Source organism: Mesoplodon densirostris, chromosome 1 (genome assembly GCF_025265405.1).
Source record: "Mesoplodon densirostris isolate mMesDen1 chromosome 1, mMesDen1 primary haplotype, whole genome shotgun sequence".
NCBI lineage: Eukaryota > Metazoa > Chordata > Mammalia > Artiodactyla > Ziphiidae > Mesoplodon > Mesoplodon densirostris.
Window position 1 is genome coordinate 5,138,962 of NC_082661.1, and position 16,010 is coordinate 5,154,971.

The window sequence follows — 16,010 nt, forward strand, 5'->3', positions numbered from 1 at the left end:
CGCCTTCTTTTTTCTTGCCACCTAAGATTCAGAGAAAGCTGGGAAGTCTGATGCCTCTCAAGTGCAATGACACACCCCAGTAAACAAAGCCCTCTCTCAAATTAGCAGCTGAAAAGGCTAAAAGGAGATGTAAATAATGTGCAGCCAGAGGGCCCCGGGGTTGGGTGGAGGGGAGAAAGCTCCAGCCTTCGCTAGGCTCAGGTCTGCTGTCTGTAAGGACATGCAAAGACGCATGCAGAGGCATGTGGGTGCTGTCTATCTGGCCTCCAAGTCAGAGACAATTAAACACAGATGATTAAGACCGGTGTTTGAGAAGGATGTACATGCAGATAAACATGCATCACAAAGCTCTTTAAGAAAGCAAAATAGAAAAGAGCGGCTTTTACATTTTACATCAAGGGATAACAACATAGTATGTCAGACACTGCGAGTCTTTTTAAATGACATTTTATTTTTCGTTGTCATGGATTAATTTTCGGGCCTACTAGAAGAATATCATGATTATAGTGAATAAAAAAATATAGATGATAGAATAAAAATATTAGGTTATACTAAGTTAGTTTTTTTTTTTTTTTAAATCATTGTCCACAATGATTTTTAGGACTTGAGCTTCGGGAAAAAAAACCAAGAAAACTTAATTTGGTTTTTTTTTACACTTCCCTCAGTTAAACGTTAAGAACACATATTGGGAACCATTTGCGGACACGTATTACAATAAACAGAAGGACCACAAAAATTAAAACAAGTTCTAAAGACCCTCATATATACAAACTTCTGTACAGAATGAGCACAAGAAGAATTCACCCAATTAAAACCATCTCCTGTGGTCTACATATTGTTTTTCGAAAAAGAGAGAAAATTGATCTGCCTATACTCATTTATTTTTCCACTTGATCCCAGTATTTTTAATGGTGTCTCCACTCCATAAATTAGTAACTGTTCAGTAGCGGAGAAATAGCCTATTTTAAATTATACCAAAGGAAAGCAGGAACTTCCCTGAAAGGGCTGACCTTAGTTGCCTGATATAAGTTGAAGGGAGACTCAACCAACAAAAAGTCACACCACCAGGTGCAGCCAGGAGGGTCTGATAAAGCATCCTGCAAGTCAGTCAGGGTTTGGCCTCGAGAGATGAGGGTTCGTAAGCTGTTACTACACAGTTCTGCAGTGAAGGCCTAAGCTCTCTTACTGCGCTCCACTCAGGTCAACCGGCCTCTTGGCTAATGTGTCATTTGGCACAAAAAGAAAGGACTTCTGGGCAAGACTTCGGCTCTCTCAAGACGGACACACTCAGAAGCCTCCGACTTTGATAAGCATAAAAGCACGTCCTGGGTCCGTATCCACCTCCCTCCCCAATGCTAAAGCCCTCTCACTCCGTGGCTGGAGACGAACTCCTGTTAAGGAAAAGCAATTGCACTAAACATCAGACATCACAGGCCCAATGAGGTAAACGCCAGACGTGGGAGAAGATGCGCAGGGAGAGGAGGGGTGCCAGCTGGCTCTCCGGCGGGCGCCACGCATTCACTGCACGATCCCGGAGTCCACCGAGGTCTGCTTGCGCGTCGTCTTGGGAGGCGGCGGCGGCGGGGTCTTGCTGGGCAGCGGAGGGGGGAGATGCTGGAAGACAGAAAACCGGGGACACTCCAGGGGGGTCTGAGCCGGCAGCGGGGGCACGGTGAGGGAAAGTCGACCTGCAGCCCTGAGCGGGAATTGCCCTCTCCTCGTGACTCGGGGCCGGCAGGTCGGCCACACTCAGGACCGCGTGGCTGTGGCCCCGGCCACTATTTCACACGTAGTACGTCACACGTCTGACCAGCCCCTGAGACGTGTAACCGCTGCTCTTTGGGTGGTGGTTTTAAATCCACGTGCTGGTGACCTAAGGGCCCCTGGAAATGGACCGGGTTCAGAAGCGGGCAGTTGAAATGGTTAAGGACACGTGAATGTGGGCCAAGCAGGACCCAGGGCCAGCCAGGCAGCCTGGCCATGTCACAGCTGAGCCTCCCGGGGTGAGGACCACCCAGAGGTCCCTCCTCATGCCCCCTGAAGATGCCCCGAAATGGTTCAGAGACAAACAAGTCATTGGAGATGCTCTCCATGGGTGGGTGGGTGAGAGGCCTGCTTTGCTCTCAGAAATGGAAAGGCTACGTGAGAGAGGGTCAGCAAGTGGGCCATGGTGGCGGCCACCATCCAGGTGACCCGCTGACAAGGTAGTTTCTCATCCACAGTTGCTTCCCAAACTCTAAACAGAGGAGGATGAACAAGGTTAGGGGGATGTTTAAATTCTTCATGAGTGGAGCACAGTTTATCAAGAAATGGGTGCAGTGGTGTTCTAATAAAACTTTATTTACAAAGACAGGCGGCCGGCTGGACGTGGCTTATGGGCCACAGTTGGCCTTAGGTTCTCAAGAATGGATTTACAACCGTAACGGCAGTAAGAGAAATGGGATGTACCTGTCAGGGTGTGAATGCTGGAGGGCAGCTGGTGGCCTTGCTCTTGGTGGGCACGTGACACGCACAAGAGGTCAACGTGTGTTGACCACATGCATAAAGAAATGAGTGAACAAATGAACGGATGAGTGAATGAATGAGCGGAGGAACATATAAACAGACCAGGATAAGTGGGCACATGCCACAGGGAGAACCAACCAGAAGGAGATCACAAAGCACTGGCCTGGATCGTTCACAGCCTCTCAGGGGAGGTTCACGTGTAGCTCAACGTGAGAAAAGAAGTTTCATCACAGAACAGTGACGAAGCTGTGTCTTAACTCACTGCCCAAATATCCTCCTGATTCTGAGCCACACAAATACTAAAGTGATCTAGGGCTTAAGAGAGAGAAGAGAATCAATGTGGAAACACAGAACTGATGTCATGATATTTAGACACTGTAACCAGGCAAGTAAAAGAACAGACTTGTCAATCTTTTTAAGTTGGTGAGAACGGTCATAAGAAACACCGATTTCCGGCTCTGATGAGGCGTTTGCTTGTTGACACATGGAAGTAAACAGTGCGGGCTGGTGTGAGTGGCGCGGGGCCAGGCCACAGTCGGAACTGCCCTCTGGGCCAAAGCCGTGCATGGTGGGCTTGTCACCACCGAGCGGCTCGAGAGCTCGGACTAACGGTTGTAACAGGCGTTTTGAAAGAAATGACAGCTTAAAGTGGCAACAACTAGAGAGAGAGTTGACTACAAGCCCGAGGCTGATCAGTGAGAGTGACAGGAGGACGTGGATCAGCCCCCATGGAGGGCGAACCGATCATTATCCCACAACAGCTCTCGGGGCCTGAAAGGGAGGCACCCCTGGAAACCCAGCTGCTTCCAGAGATGACACCCTAACCCACAGGCACGCCTCCTGAAGGGGTACTCACACTGCACGTACGTCAAACAAGACACCGACAGCAGGGCGACTTGGGTAATTAATCTCATGGAACTCACACCCCTTTATATATGGAGCCGGAGCTTGGGCACGTTTGTCCTTCCCCCAACAGCAGTGGCAGCAGGATCTCAGATGATGTGTCCCGGAAACCGAGACCATCAAATGTTGCCCCTGAATTGATTTGTAACAAAAATGGACTTGCTCACACTTCCAAGTTCAGAATTTTCAGTGTAGGGAGACGTGGGGGACACTCTTGCTTTTCCGATAAAATAAAGATATGAAAATCAAGATGGAATCGGTTAACTATGCTGTTAGGAAAACAACACCCCAACCAATCAACGATCTCTCTCAACTCCCTGCGTCTCTTTTTATTCTAACCTGTTGTGAAAATCTGCGGGAAGGGTCAGACTTACATTTCCTTAGTTGCTACAAAACTCTTCCAGCTTCCTAAAAAGCCATCGTGGGGCACCTGGTCCCTTCTCCGGCCGGTCCCCCATCGTGGAATCTCGAAGGACAGAGGGCTGATCCGAAAGGCACTGCAGCCTTGGAAGGACGAACCATCCCTTCAGCCCCAAAGAGGAAGCCCCACCACTTGTCTGGTTTTCTTATGCAAAAGGAATAATCGAATAAATATACTCTCAATAAATCCCCTCTTTCTTCCGCTCCTCTCACAAGAAGATAATAAACTTGCAGAAAGCTCAGTGAAAAAGTCTCCATTAAAAAAAAAAAGAAAGAAAAAAGAATGTAGGATTTATATTGTTTCAGAAGGGGAAAAAACACACCTTGCTGTTATGAAAAGAATCGTGGCCACATGACTACCTCATGTCTTCGATGTTCTACAGGAGTTCTGTTGCCGTATAATTACGTTATAGAGGCTGACCAGCTGCACGTGTGATCGGGGATATTCTACTCCTCAGCCTGCACGGCTTTAATTTCATTAGGCTGTGAACAGCGTGGCTGGGGGAGGGATGAACGTGGATGCGGATCACCCGGCGCTGCTGGGTCATTTCACGTGGGCACGCAGACCTCTGCACGCAGCAGGGCCAGGGAGCAAAGGAGGGGCCTGTGTGACAGCGGCCTTAAGAAGCAGGAGAGAATGCGGGGGCGGGGGGCCTCAAAAGAATGTTTCTAGAGCCGTGAGCCGGTAACACAGCCACAGGTTTAGGTGTTTTTTTTCAGGCTTTTAGCTGACGTTTGCATAAGTAGGCGGGCCCAGAGGCCGGAGCAGTGAGCACATCAGACGCGATTAATGACGGTTTCCGAGAGGGGACTAGCCTGGGCACCAGTGTTGAGGAGGGCTCGAGTTGGCTGACCATGCTTGCGGCAGCCAGCACCCCGAATCGAAACGGGGTGGGGTAGGTTTCAGGGCTAGAGGTGTGGCTAGGGATGGGTGGCCTCGGGGAACAGGGTTTGCCCAGCCCTGCTTCTCCTTTGCAGATTCTCTGTGCAGCAAGTGCCTGTCCCCACCCAGGGGTGGCCGGTGCGAGGGCGGGCTGCCTGGAGGAACTGCCGGGACCAGGGCTTCTCAAGGGCAAGGCTGGTGTCCAGGAGCACAGGCCCCCCACCACGTGTGGCATCGGCCAGCTTCTTAAAAAGTCAGACAAACCTCTTCATACAAAAGCTACTTCTCAACACCACACTTTCCTAAGAAGTGCAGTGACCTCCAGGGTCACGAGAGTGGCCCTTCGATCCTCTGGCTGGAGTTCCTCCCCCTTTGCCTTGTCCTGAGGGCCCCGTGGGAAAGTGCGTCCCTACAGCGAGGACACAGAACGGCAGACCACACGTGCTGGCGTCCCAACCGCTGTGACCTCTGCTCGGAATCACGTCTCGCTGGCCCAGAGTAAACACGCTAACACCAGGAAGGAGGGGTCTGCACCTGGTGCAGAGAGGGATGTGAGCAACCCACTCCCTAAGACCTGACTTACCCTCTGGTGAGGAGGAGGCGGCAGGGGGCTCGGCAAGCCTGTCAGGTCCAGGTTCTCGGTCAAGGTCCCGTAGTCTGCGCTGGTGCCTTTGAGAGGCAGAGGGGGCGGAACCTCAGCCGCGTCCAGTCCAGTCATGCCATTCAGCTCCAAACCTGGGCAACAGGGTGGATCGGAGTCAAACCCACGTCCCCAGCAGGCGTGGACGCACACACGGCGGCTCTGTGCTCTCTCGGGAGTAGCAGGGAAGCGGGAACCCCTTCTCCTCCCAGAAATGCTTGTCAACAGGGCACAGAAGAGAGCAGAGAGGGCAGAGGAGGCCAGGGGTGGTATTGCCTCCGAGGGGCATGCTCTAGAAAGAGAACACCAACTATCACGAGATGCCTAAAACCGGAGCTTCAAGGACAGATCCGACCCCTGGAAAAACAGCCATGTCGACCTGGGACCCCTATTTATTTATTTATTTTACTTACTGTTTACTTATGTACTTACTATTTATCTATTTATTTATTTATGTATGCATGCTGGGCCTTGAGGCCTGCGGGAGCCTAGTTCCCCGATCAGGGACCGAACCCGGACCCTCGGCAGTGGAAGCACAGAGTCCCAACCACTGGACCGCCAGGGAATTCCCAACCTGGAACCATTCTGATCCCTCCTAGGCCCCTCTGCCTTGGTGGCATCTACACGGTTGGGGTCACAAGGACTGTCCACGCCTGGAGTTTTCAGAGCCTGGCCGGGACGCTGCACCAGGCATCCTGCAGTTATGAGCCGGGGAGCTTCACTGAAGCCAAGTCTAATAACACAGCTCACAACCAGCCACCTGCCTTTCAAAACTCTCACACCAGGAAAAGCCAATTGTACGAAATGCAGTTATTAGCAGTAGCAGCCGCTGCGGCTGGTGCTTTAAGTAATAAGCCAAGGGGAAGTACCATTTTTACAGCAAACCAAAAAGGAGCTGTTTTCAGACAGAGGAGTGATCATTAAGGCAATATACTTTCTCGGCCTTTGTTGAGACTCTTAAAAATAATTTGTCTGTCATTTATGTTAGAGAGAGAAAAACTGACATTTTTGCTGTTGGGTCTCTTTTAAAGTTTTCCCCGATGATGCATCTGACGAAAAACCCTTCACTAGGAAAGTGCCTCCTAGGAAGAGTTGTGTCAATTTATAAGGAAGTCTTGCAGTTGAATCCAGGAGCAAGAAGGTGGTCTCTGATTGAATGACTGCCCTCATGACTGGTTGGCTGGTTGTTTTTATTATGGTATTTATTTAAAATTTACCATTTTAACCATTTTAAAGTGTACAAATCAGTGGCATCGACCACATTCACACTGCTGCACAACCATCACCACTATCAATTGTATCGCCCCAAACACAAAGGTTCTACCCTGCAAGTGGTAATTCCCCCTCTGCTCTCCCCCCAACCCCTGATACCCTCGAATCAACTTTCTGTCTCCATGAATTTGATTATTTCAGCTATTTTATATAACTGGAATCATATAATATTTGTCCTGGCTTATTTCACTTAGTGTTTTCCAGTTCATCCAAGTTGTAGCATGTACCAGAACTCTTTTTTGTAATGGCTGAATCATATTCTATTGCATGGGTGTTTCTCTGGATGCACATTTTAGTTTAACTATTCATCAACTGATGGACCCTTGGGTGGTTTCCACCCGCTGGCTGTTGTGAATGATGCAGCTATGAATATTCACGTGCAAGAATTTGCTTGAGTCCTTGTGTCCAATTCTCTGGGGTAAATGTCTAGGAGTGGGCTTGCTGGGGGTTATGGTGATTCTATGTTTAATTTCAAGGAACCACTAAAGTGTTCTCCACAGCAGCTGCCATGGTGCCTGTTTTAGCTATTTATAAAAAAAATTAAAATATTTTTGAAGAAGATCACTGGTTATAGTGCAAGGATGTGAAACTAGGACACACCAGGAGACCATCTACCTTCCAGAGCCCAGAAGCTCATGGCTCTTTCAGGCTCAAGACTGTGGCAGTCCTGACTCCTGACCAGATGGACCCTCTCCAGACTCTGCCGCTCCCCTTTCAGCGAGAAGAAACCAGATGTTGAGGACAGCTGTTTGCTGCCCTGCACAAGCCACTCCTCAGGCTGGTGCTCCCTGTCCCCCCTCCTTTTTTTTTTTTTTTAAGATTTTTTTGATGTGGACCATTTATAAAGTCTTTATTGAATTTGTTTCAATATTGCTTCTTTTTAAAATGTGTTTTGGTGTTTTGGTCACGAGGCATGTGGGATCTTAGCTCCCCGACCAGGGATCGAACCCACAGCCCCTGAACTGCAAGGTGAGGTCTTAACCACTGGACCACCAGGGAAGCCCTCCCCATCCTCTTTCTCCGGCCGCCCTCGTCCTGCTACTGTCCCTACTCCCCGCCACTTTCTTCCTGCCAGCATGTCGCCTCTCTGGCCGGCCCGACTTGAGTGGTGAAAAGCCGGGTACCACTTGCAGTGGGTTCCACAGCATCTGTCCACAATTCACACCCACCCAGAACCTCAGAACATGACCTTCTTTGGAAATGGTGTCTGTACAGATGTATTAGTTAAGGATCTCGAGAGGAGATCGGCCTGGATTTACGATGGGCCCTGAACCCAGTCTCCAGTCTCCTGTAAGAGGACAGAGCCCAGAAACACGGAGAACCAGGCCTGGGAAGAGAGTGGGGGGATTGGAGTGATGCGTTGACAAGCCAAGGAACGCCAAGGACTGCCGGAATCCACCAGAAGCTGGAAGACGCATGGGCAGATTCTCCCTCTGAGACTCTACATGGTAGCAAGGCTGTTGATACCTCGATTTCAGACTTCTGGCCTCCAGGCTGTGAGGGAGTAACTTTCTGATGTTTTAGGCCACAAGTCTGTGGTGATATATCGAGCGGCCCTAGAAATCGGGCAAAACTGGAAAGTAGGTTCTACCCTTAGCCCCTCAGCACAGCCTGGCAGGGCTTCCTTCCTTCCCATCCTCCTGGACACAAAAAGGCTCACAGCCCCCCACGCCACCCCCATGGGCTGCATTATCTGGTGACACGAAATGGAGGACATTCCACATGCTTCTCGAGTTACCCCCAGTACTCAGGAGGTCTGGAGATCTGAATGGGCCCCATGCTTTCCTCCCAGGGAGCGCAGGAGCCCAGGACTGGGCTTTGGCCTGATTTGCTTTAGTCCCAGGGGACATTCCCAGGAAGTCAGGTGCTTGTCAAAACTCTCACCATCTGCTGGACGGAGAGGGTGGGTCTAACTTCAGAGACTTTGATCAAGGGGGAGGTCACAGAGGAACGTCAGGAGTTCAAATGTGGACAGTGTCCCACTTACTGGACTGCAGGCTGAAGCTGAGCTTGGCCCTCGGTGTGACCGGAGGAGGCGTGTGCTGGGAGGACGGTGAGGACGGTGACACTGAGAAGCGCCTTTCACTGCCCATGACGTTGATCACCTGGCTCTTCGGTCTCTGGGGCCGCAGGGGACTTATCTACATCAGAGGGACGGAAAGACCGTAGTTAGGATCTGTCATGGGCTGAGCTGTGTCACTGCAAAATTCCCTACGTTGAAGTCCTAATCCCTCAGTACCTGCGAATATGACCTTATCTGGAAAGAGGGTCTCTGCAGACGGTCAAGTTAAGATGAGGTCGTTACAGTGGCTCCTGATCCAATATGACTGGTGTTCTTATAAAAGGGGGAAATTTGGACCCTGACGCATGCACGCAGGGACAGCGCCATGTGAAAATGAAGGCAGAGAGCAGGGTGATGCTTGTACAAGCCAAGTGAGGCCAAAGACTGCTGGTCGACCGCCAGACGCTGGGGAAGAGGCCAGGAACAGATGCCCCTCACAGCCTCAGAGGGAACCAGCCCGGCTGACACCTTGATCTTGGACGTCCAGCCTCCAGACCGCGAGACAATCAATCTCTGTCGTTTCAGCTGCCCAGCCTGTGGTACTTTGTTATGGCACAGCCCCGGCAAACGGATACAGGCTTCACAATAATCTCCTTACCCACTCTGGGGGCGATGTCACATCACATGTTTCCTGGACATAAATGTAATGTGGGCCATTCAGTGGGGGTGAGAGCACACAAGGAAAGCTCCAAAGGCTCACGAGTGGACTCAACGACCTGCTCAGTGACCAGAATGCCTCAGGCGCCTAATTTCTTGGTCTTTCTTGGCAGGTACGTGAAAATCTAGAAACTTGCCGAAGGATTTCCTTTATTCATCTCCTGTTTCTTCTCTCATGCTACGCTATTACCGAGTAGGAATTCTTTCCACTTTTCATTGCATTTTTCCTCCCCATCTCTGACTTTCGGATGCACTTGACTTTTCACACCTAAGCCTCTTCCTGCATCTGTAACATCGGGGTGTTTTATTTATCTATTTCTTACAACCTGGTCTCAGATCATTAGGCCTGGGGGAACACAAGCGGTTCAAAATACTCCCGAGGTAGGAGTAATTAGGAAAGTTATTAACCCAGCTGAGAAGGAGGAATCAAGATTTCTGCTCTAGGATGGGCAGGGCAGGAGGGCAGGGCTCTGGGCCTGGTTCCGGGGGCTTGGTTCCTGGGCCTGCTGGTGAGGGTCAGCTGCAGAGCTGGTGGGCGGCAGCATGTGCCTCTAAGTGGTCTGCAAAGGCAGGGCCTCCCTGGAGGCCACTGAGGCTGGAAGGAGGCAAGGAAGGCTTAAGCCCTTTGGTAAACGGGGGACTGAGGGGACACTGGCCAACAGGCCGACCTCCAGAACTATCCTATGCCAACGAAGGAGATACCGGAGACCAGGTGTCATCCCTCATCTGCAGAAACCGATGAGTTCCCTGCAGCTCAGCTGCTGCGGGAGGTCTGGGACAGCCGGCTGAGCTCGGGCTTTTCCTCGGCTGCGTGTGTATGGGGACTGGAGGTAGGGATTCAGGGATTGCGTGGGTGCCCCTCCCATCCTTCCCACCCCATCCCATAAGCGCACATTCTGACAATTCGGGGAGCAGAGGACGGTTTACTGGTGAGATGCAAACTGCACGTGGAGGGTCCCCCTCCTGCCCCAGGCAGACCCTGAGAGGCTCAGCTAGAGGTCATGAAATTGTTGATGATGCAAATTCAGGCAGGAAGCCGAATCCAGCCCCGTGGAGGGAACAGAGAAAACCTCTGCAGAAGCATGAGGAGGCCAGGTGGACGCACAGAGCAGGGCGAGCCCAGCGCCGCCCCAGGGAACTGGGCTACTGCCCTCACTCGGTAACCCTGCCTCTCACGGAGCCCACCAGCCCACCTGCTCTGTCCTGCAGCACCTGGCCGGTCACAGGCTCACGGAGGCTTGAATAGGAAACTCCAGGTGCCTAACTGGACTCACAGACCTTGCCAGCAGCTGTAACCCGGAGGACAGGCTGCTACCTGGGCTGGACAAGAACAGCCAGTCTGCCTCCAGCGAGCAGTCAGGAGGCCTAGCCCCTGGGGCTACAGCGGTGGTTATTCTGAGACTCCTCAGAGGCCGACAGCGGGGTCCAGGTTCTGTGCTCTGACCTTGGTGGGTTCTCGTGGATTGGCTGACGGTACCCCAGGCCAGCCATGGGGGGCGGGGTGCACTTTGCGCCGAACTCAGCCCATCTTTGCTAGCATCCTCGTGGGAAAGCAGGGCCACGGCGGGAGGGACAGACTTATACTGTGATGACGGCTGAGCCTGGCACGTCCTTTCCCTTCTGTGCATGCAACTTAATTCTGTTCAACTCTGCCACGTGGCTCAAATCCTCTGAGGCCCTCAGTTTTAACATCTTAAAGTGGAGCTTAAATTAGAATGTACGGAAGACTTGCACAGGCGCTGCACTTAGTAAATATTCAAAAAATGTTGCTGTTCGTTCCCCCACCCAGTGATGGTGTCTGGACTCTAGAGAGAGGGGGATGCCAGCCCGTCCCAGCAGGGTCACTGGCCTCCCAACTTTCCAGAGGAGTGAACAGAGCACAGGGGGCGGGGGCGGGCTCATCAGAAACCTCTGGATCCCACTGCGTGAGGCTGCATCTGGGCACTTAGTGCTAGCCTGTGGCCAGTCCCGCCCCGGGCCCTACACCCTGGGCCCCCTGCACTCTGCAGTGAAACACCGAAGCCCAGCTGCAGTCCGCGCTGTGTCCAAAGGCCTCGCGAGGGCATCTGCCTTCATGAAGACTGCGCTGTGGCTCTGGGGTCTCCCTTCCACCTCTAAACACCCAGGCAGCATGTGGCTGCTGGTCTCCATGGCATGCGGTCTGGATGAAACATACCCTCTGGTATTCAAGATATAAACAAGCAGTGAAGTATGTCTTATAAAACGGTGGTCCCACCTGAGCCCTTTGATAAGCAACCCTTCAGTAACAGCCGGGACAGGTCATGGACTCCCTGCCCAGGGCAGGCACATGCTTGGCCACCGTACAGGCAAACGTCCATCCATTTTGAGACGGAGGCAGCTCCAAGCCTGACTTCACCTCTGAAGCTGACGGCCCCGGAGAGCCTCTTCTTTATTTTGTCTCCAGTCTACAAATAGCACGTCCTGAACACAGTTCACCCCAGAAGCTGTCCGTGCCTAATTTTTGCCCCCAGACTCCAAACGCTGCTCTGCGCTGCTGGGAGCAGCGGCAGCTCCCATCCCCCCAGGCCCAGCCCTGGGAGGAGAGCATGCTGCTTGGGTTTCACTGCCATCACACAACCCCAGTCTCTGGAATGAACGAGATTCCCCGGGATCCATCTTTAATGTCAACTCACCAGCATGTGTCACGTTAAGTCCCTGAAAATCCTTCTGAAAGATGGCCAAGGGATTTAGGCATGGAGCACATGAGACTGGGAGGATAACACGGACCTGTGTACAGCTGGCACAGCCCAGCGGGAAGGGGCTCTGGGACGCTAGCTGAGCAGATTATAACATTCGGGCAGAAACGGTGGCTTAGTGATTTCTGGTCAGGAAGGGGCAAGGGAACAGCGTTAGCTGGGCGGGAGTACGGCTCTCTGACAACAAAAGCATCCTGTTCATCTCCAGAGATGTCCGGATGTCTAATGGAAGCAAGTCCAACTTTGCTGTGGAGCCTAGAACCACGTGGGGCCTGCTGATGGCTGGCCCTGCCCCCAGCCCCTGTGGGATGGAGGATGGAGCACGGGGGCAAAGACAAGCATCCTCCGGAGAGATGCAGCTTCCTCTGTGCCTCTGGATGCCCTATGGCATCCGTTATACCAGAGGAGGGCCGTGAGAGACTATTTCATAGCCAATGCAATGAAATCCAATTGACAGCCCCCTTGGCTAAACGTGGAGCCTAGACAGGTCCCGGCAGCTACCGCGGAGCGAGGGAAAGCTCCCTGTGAAATTACCGTTTCTGAGAGGATCACAGCCTCAGACTGCTGCAGGGGAATGTCGGTGGGTTTAAATTCTTTATCAAATATCTCTTGATGTTTGCTGTTCCTTTTTTCCTTCTTCTTGTCCTTCTTCTCTTTATCTGGGTCGTCCTTGTCTAGCTTGTCCTGGGACCGGGAGTGCATTTTCTTTGGCAGGAGGGGTTCCAGAGCAAACCTAAAGGAAATGGTTCTTTAAATCAATGACGTCTTACCAGGACAGCCACCGCTTTTCGCCCTGCAGCTCCATGTAAAGTCACTCAAAATGAATCAGGTGCTCCCTGGGAAATGCCCAATTTTACAAGGAAAGAAAGGATTTTAAAGGGAAGGCCAAGGGAGACTTAAGACACATATTGCCGACTGCAATGGTTATAGCTTTGAATCTCGATAAAAACAAATTGGGAAAAAAATAGAACCCTTACAGGATGATGAGGGAAATGTAAAGTCTTACTGGATATGGGATGATTATATTCAGGGATTACTGTTGATTTACGATGGGAGGATGGTACTTGGGGTCTATTTCAAAAGGGAAGCCCTCACCTTTGAGACAGTCATACTGAAATATTCACGAATGCAATGAGGAGAAACAGGCAGATGCTAATGCAAAGAAGTGTCTGTATCGGTACACAGGTAGCTTCCATTTGACAGCCCTTTGACGGCTCAGTGAGAAACAAGCCAATTCCAGCTTGCAAGGATGTGGAGATGCTCTCAGTGTTTTAGCCGAGAACTGAGCTTGAGACGGAGATTCTGGGTCTCAGCTCTGCCACCTGCTGGTGAGACTCCACAACCTCTGAGCACCATGGGCTGGATGTCCCACTTCACAAGATGAAATGGAATGAAAATGGTATTTAAGAAGAGATACGATCTCTTAAAAGAAGCTAGAGTCATACAGTCATATAGGAGAAATAGCCTATACTGTGATTTCTCATAAATGTGTTTTTTAAACTGTGGTCTACCCATCATTCCCATATGGTTAAGAGAAGCAAAGTGGTCAGCCGAGAGGGTTCACGGAAGCTCCCTGACCTTGAGCTGCCCAATGTCCGGCAGCCCCTGAGCCCTGTGGGAGGGCAAATCCCACCCCCGTAACGCGGGCTGTCAAGATAAGGGGCCAGGTCCCGGGCCTGCCCCTGGGAGCCCCCAGTCCTGAAACCTTCCAAGCCTGACTTCCTGGGACACCTGGAGACTGAAGTGTCTTCTTCAAGGGGACACTGATTGTAAGAGAAGGAAATCTAGAAAGCCTGTCACATTGCCATCCTAGCTGTGGTTTCTTTCAAACTTATTTGTGAACGGGACACTGAGAACAAAACCACTGCTCTGAATAAGACCATTCTAGCACCTTGGCTCCCCGACATGGGAGAGGTCACATGGAAGTCAACACTTAGTAGATGGACCGTTCACAAAACCACATTTCAAATCCATAGAAGATGCTGACTGCTGAGAGCAAGAATCACATCTGCTACGTTTTGTAAAAAAAAAAAAAAAAGAAAAAACTGGATGGTCAGCAGGATTTGAACAGTAATGATATTGAATGTAGGCATTGATTATCAATAGCTGCTAAAATCACTGCAAGGGAGAGAGACACGAATGTCCTTCTGAATGAAGAACACTGAAGTCATCCTGTCCCCAACTCATGCCTGAATGTGCACAAGCCTCTAGATGTGACCACTAATCTGCAGGAAATATGAAAGACAGAGATACACAGTCAATAACACTGTAGGGGATGCAATAAGCAAAATCCAGACGACACCAGAAGCAACCTGGATTTTTCAACAAATAAATTACAAGGAAAAGAAATGAAAAGAAAAAAGTAGAAGGGGAAATCTACGGAGTAAAAGAGAACTAAAGAGATACAGCAGCCAGCTGCAAAGTGGGACTCTTACTTGGATCAGTTTCAAACAAACTAAAAAGGAAAAAAAAAAGCCATTTATGCCTCAATTGGAAATTAAAACCAATATTTGATGATAGTATGGAATTACTGTTCACTTTTTACATGTGCTGAAGGTAGTATGATTGTGTTTTTGGTAAATTCTTACCTTTTAGAAATTCACACTGAAATGTTTACGGATGAAATGATATGATGCCTGAGATTTGCTTCGGAATAATATGGAAGAGGGAGAGTGTGGGCTAGGAGTTGATCACTGTTGAGGCTGGCTCATGGCTGGTACAAGGCCTCATTATGCTATTTTGTCTCCTTTGTATATGTCTGAAATTTTTGCATAATAAAAATTTGAAAATGATTAATGAAATCCACCAGTGTTGACTTTGATTATTAAGGCATTTTGGGCATCTGGACTTTTCCAGCTGGATACACAATAACTACTAAATCAACATCCATTAGCTGTTAAATATTATATCTCTTCTACTATAAACAAAAATTTAAAAATCTTCATGATTTTATTCTAGGTTTGGCAGAACTTGGGATAATTAATGTAGGGAAACAAAGGATTAGTGGACATCTTAAAGCTCCGGGGAAAACCTGTGCTGTGAAATCCAGACGAATATACAAGGAACCAAGAGAAAGGCCGAGCTTTAAATTTTTCACATTATGAGAACCAACTGCCGACAGGACGAACTTTATTCTGCACATACCTGGTGCCATTTGAGACCAAAGCCTCATTTTCTCCACATCCGTTAGGTAGTGAAAGGTGGTAACCCCGAGAATGAACAAAAATCTGGACTCTAATAAAGATGCCTTCTAGTTCAAGGTTAAACAAAGACGGCTCCAGGGGTGGAGACAACGATTCCCACTCATGTATTCACATATGCAGGACAGTACTCTTCCATCTAAAACCTCTAGATCACTTTCTGCCCGCATCCCTACGTTCCTGGAAATATAAAAACCTTTTTATAACTAGCCTGGGGATTTCCCTGGGGAGAAGTTGAATTAAGTTTCTTTAGCAATCTTGCTCCCAGTGACAAGCACACTTGATTTAAATACCTCTAAATTGAGGTTTTCCATACGGACTTGGCCTTAGAAGTAGCAGACACTGATAAAAATTACTGTTAGCGGGCTTCCCTGGTGGCGCAGTGGTTGAGAGTCCGCCTGCCGATGCAGGGGACACGGGTTCGTGCCCCGGTCCGGGAAGATCCCACATGCCGCGGAGCGGCTGGGCCCGTGAGCCATAGCTGCTGAGCCTGCGCGTCCGGAGCCTGTGCTCCGCAACGGGAGAGGCCACAACAGTGAGAGGCCCACGTACCGCAAAAAAAAAAAAAAAAAAAAAAACAACAACAAAAACAACAACAACAAAAATTACTGTTAGGAAAAAAACGTGGGAACAGTGTGCCATCCTTCATTGGGTACATTGGTCATTGGCAACAATGGGTTGGAGCTGTCCCTTGGGGCACCCTGGAAGTTTGTGTCTGCGTGTCGCAGGGGTCAGGAGCCTGTGGGTTTGA

General features: G+C 50.2%; 1 protein-coding gene across 2 annotated transcripts in view; it reads right to left on the minus strand.

Annotated features, from left to right (window-relative positions):
- Positions 1-478: 478 nt before the first annotated feature.
- DOCK1 (dedicator of cytokinesis 1) overlaps positions 479-16,010 on the minus strand; it is a 535,058-nt gene continuing 519,526 nt past the window's right edge. For both annotated transcript variants that reach the window (XM_060098409.1, XM_060098408.1), the window contains exons 49-52: positions 12,594-12,792; positions 8,611-8,764; positions 5,295-5,446; positions 479-1,614 (exon numbers count right to left, since the gene is read on the minus strand). In XM_060098409.1, the coding sequence (XP_059954392.1) occupies positions 1,519-1,614; positions 5,295-5,446; positions 8,611-8,764; positions 12,594-12,792 (601 nt within the window). In that variant the 3' untranslated portion in view covers positions 479-1,518. The remainder of the gene's footprint in view (positions 1,615-5,294; positions 5,447-8,610; positions 8,765-12,593; positions 12,793-16,010) is intronic.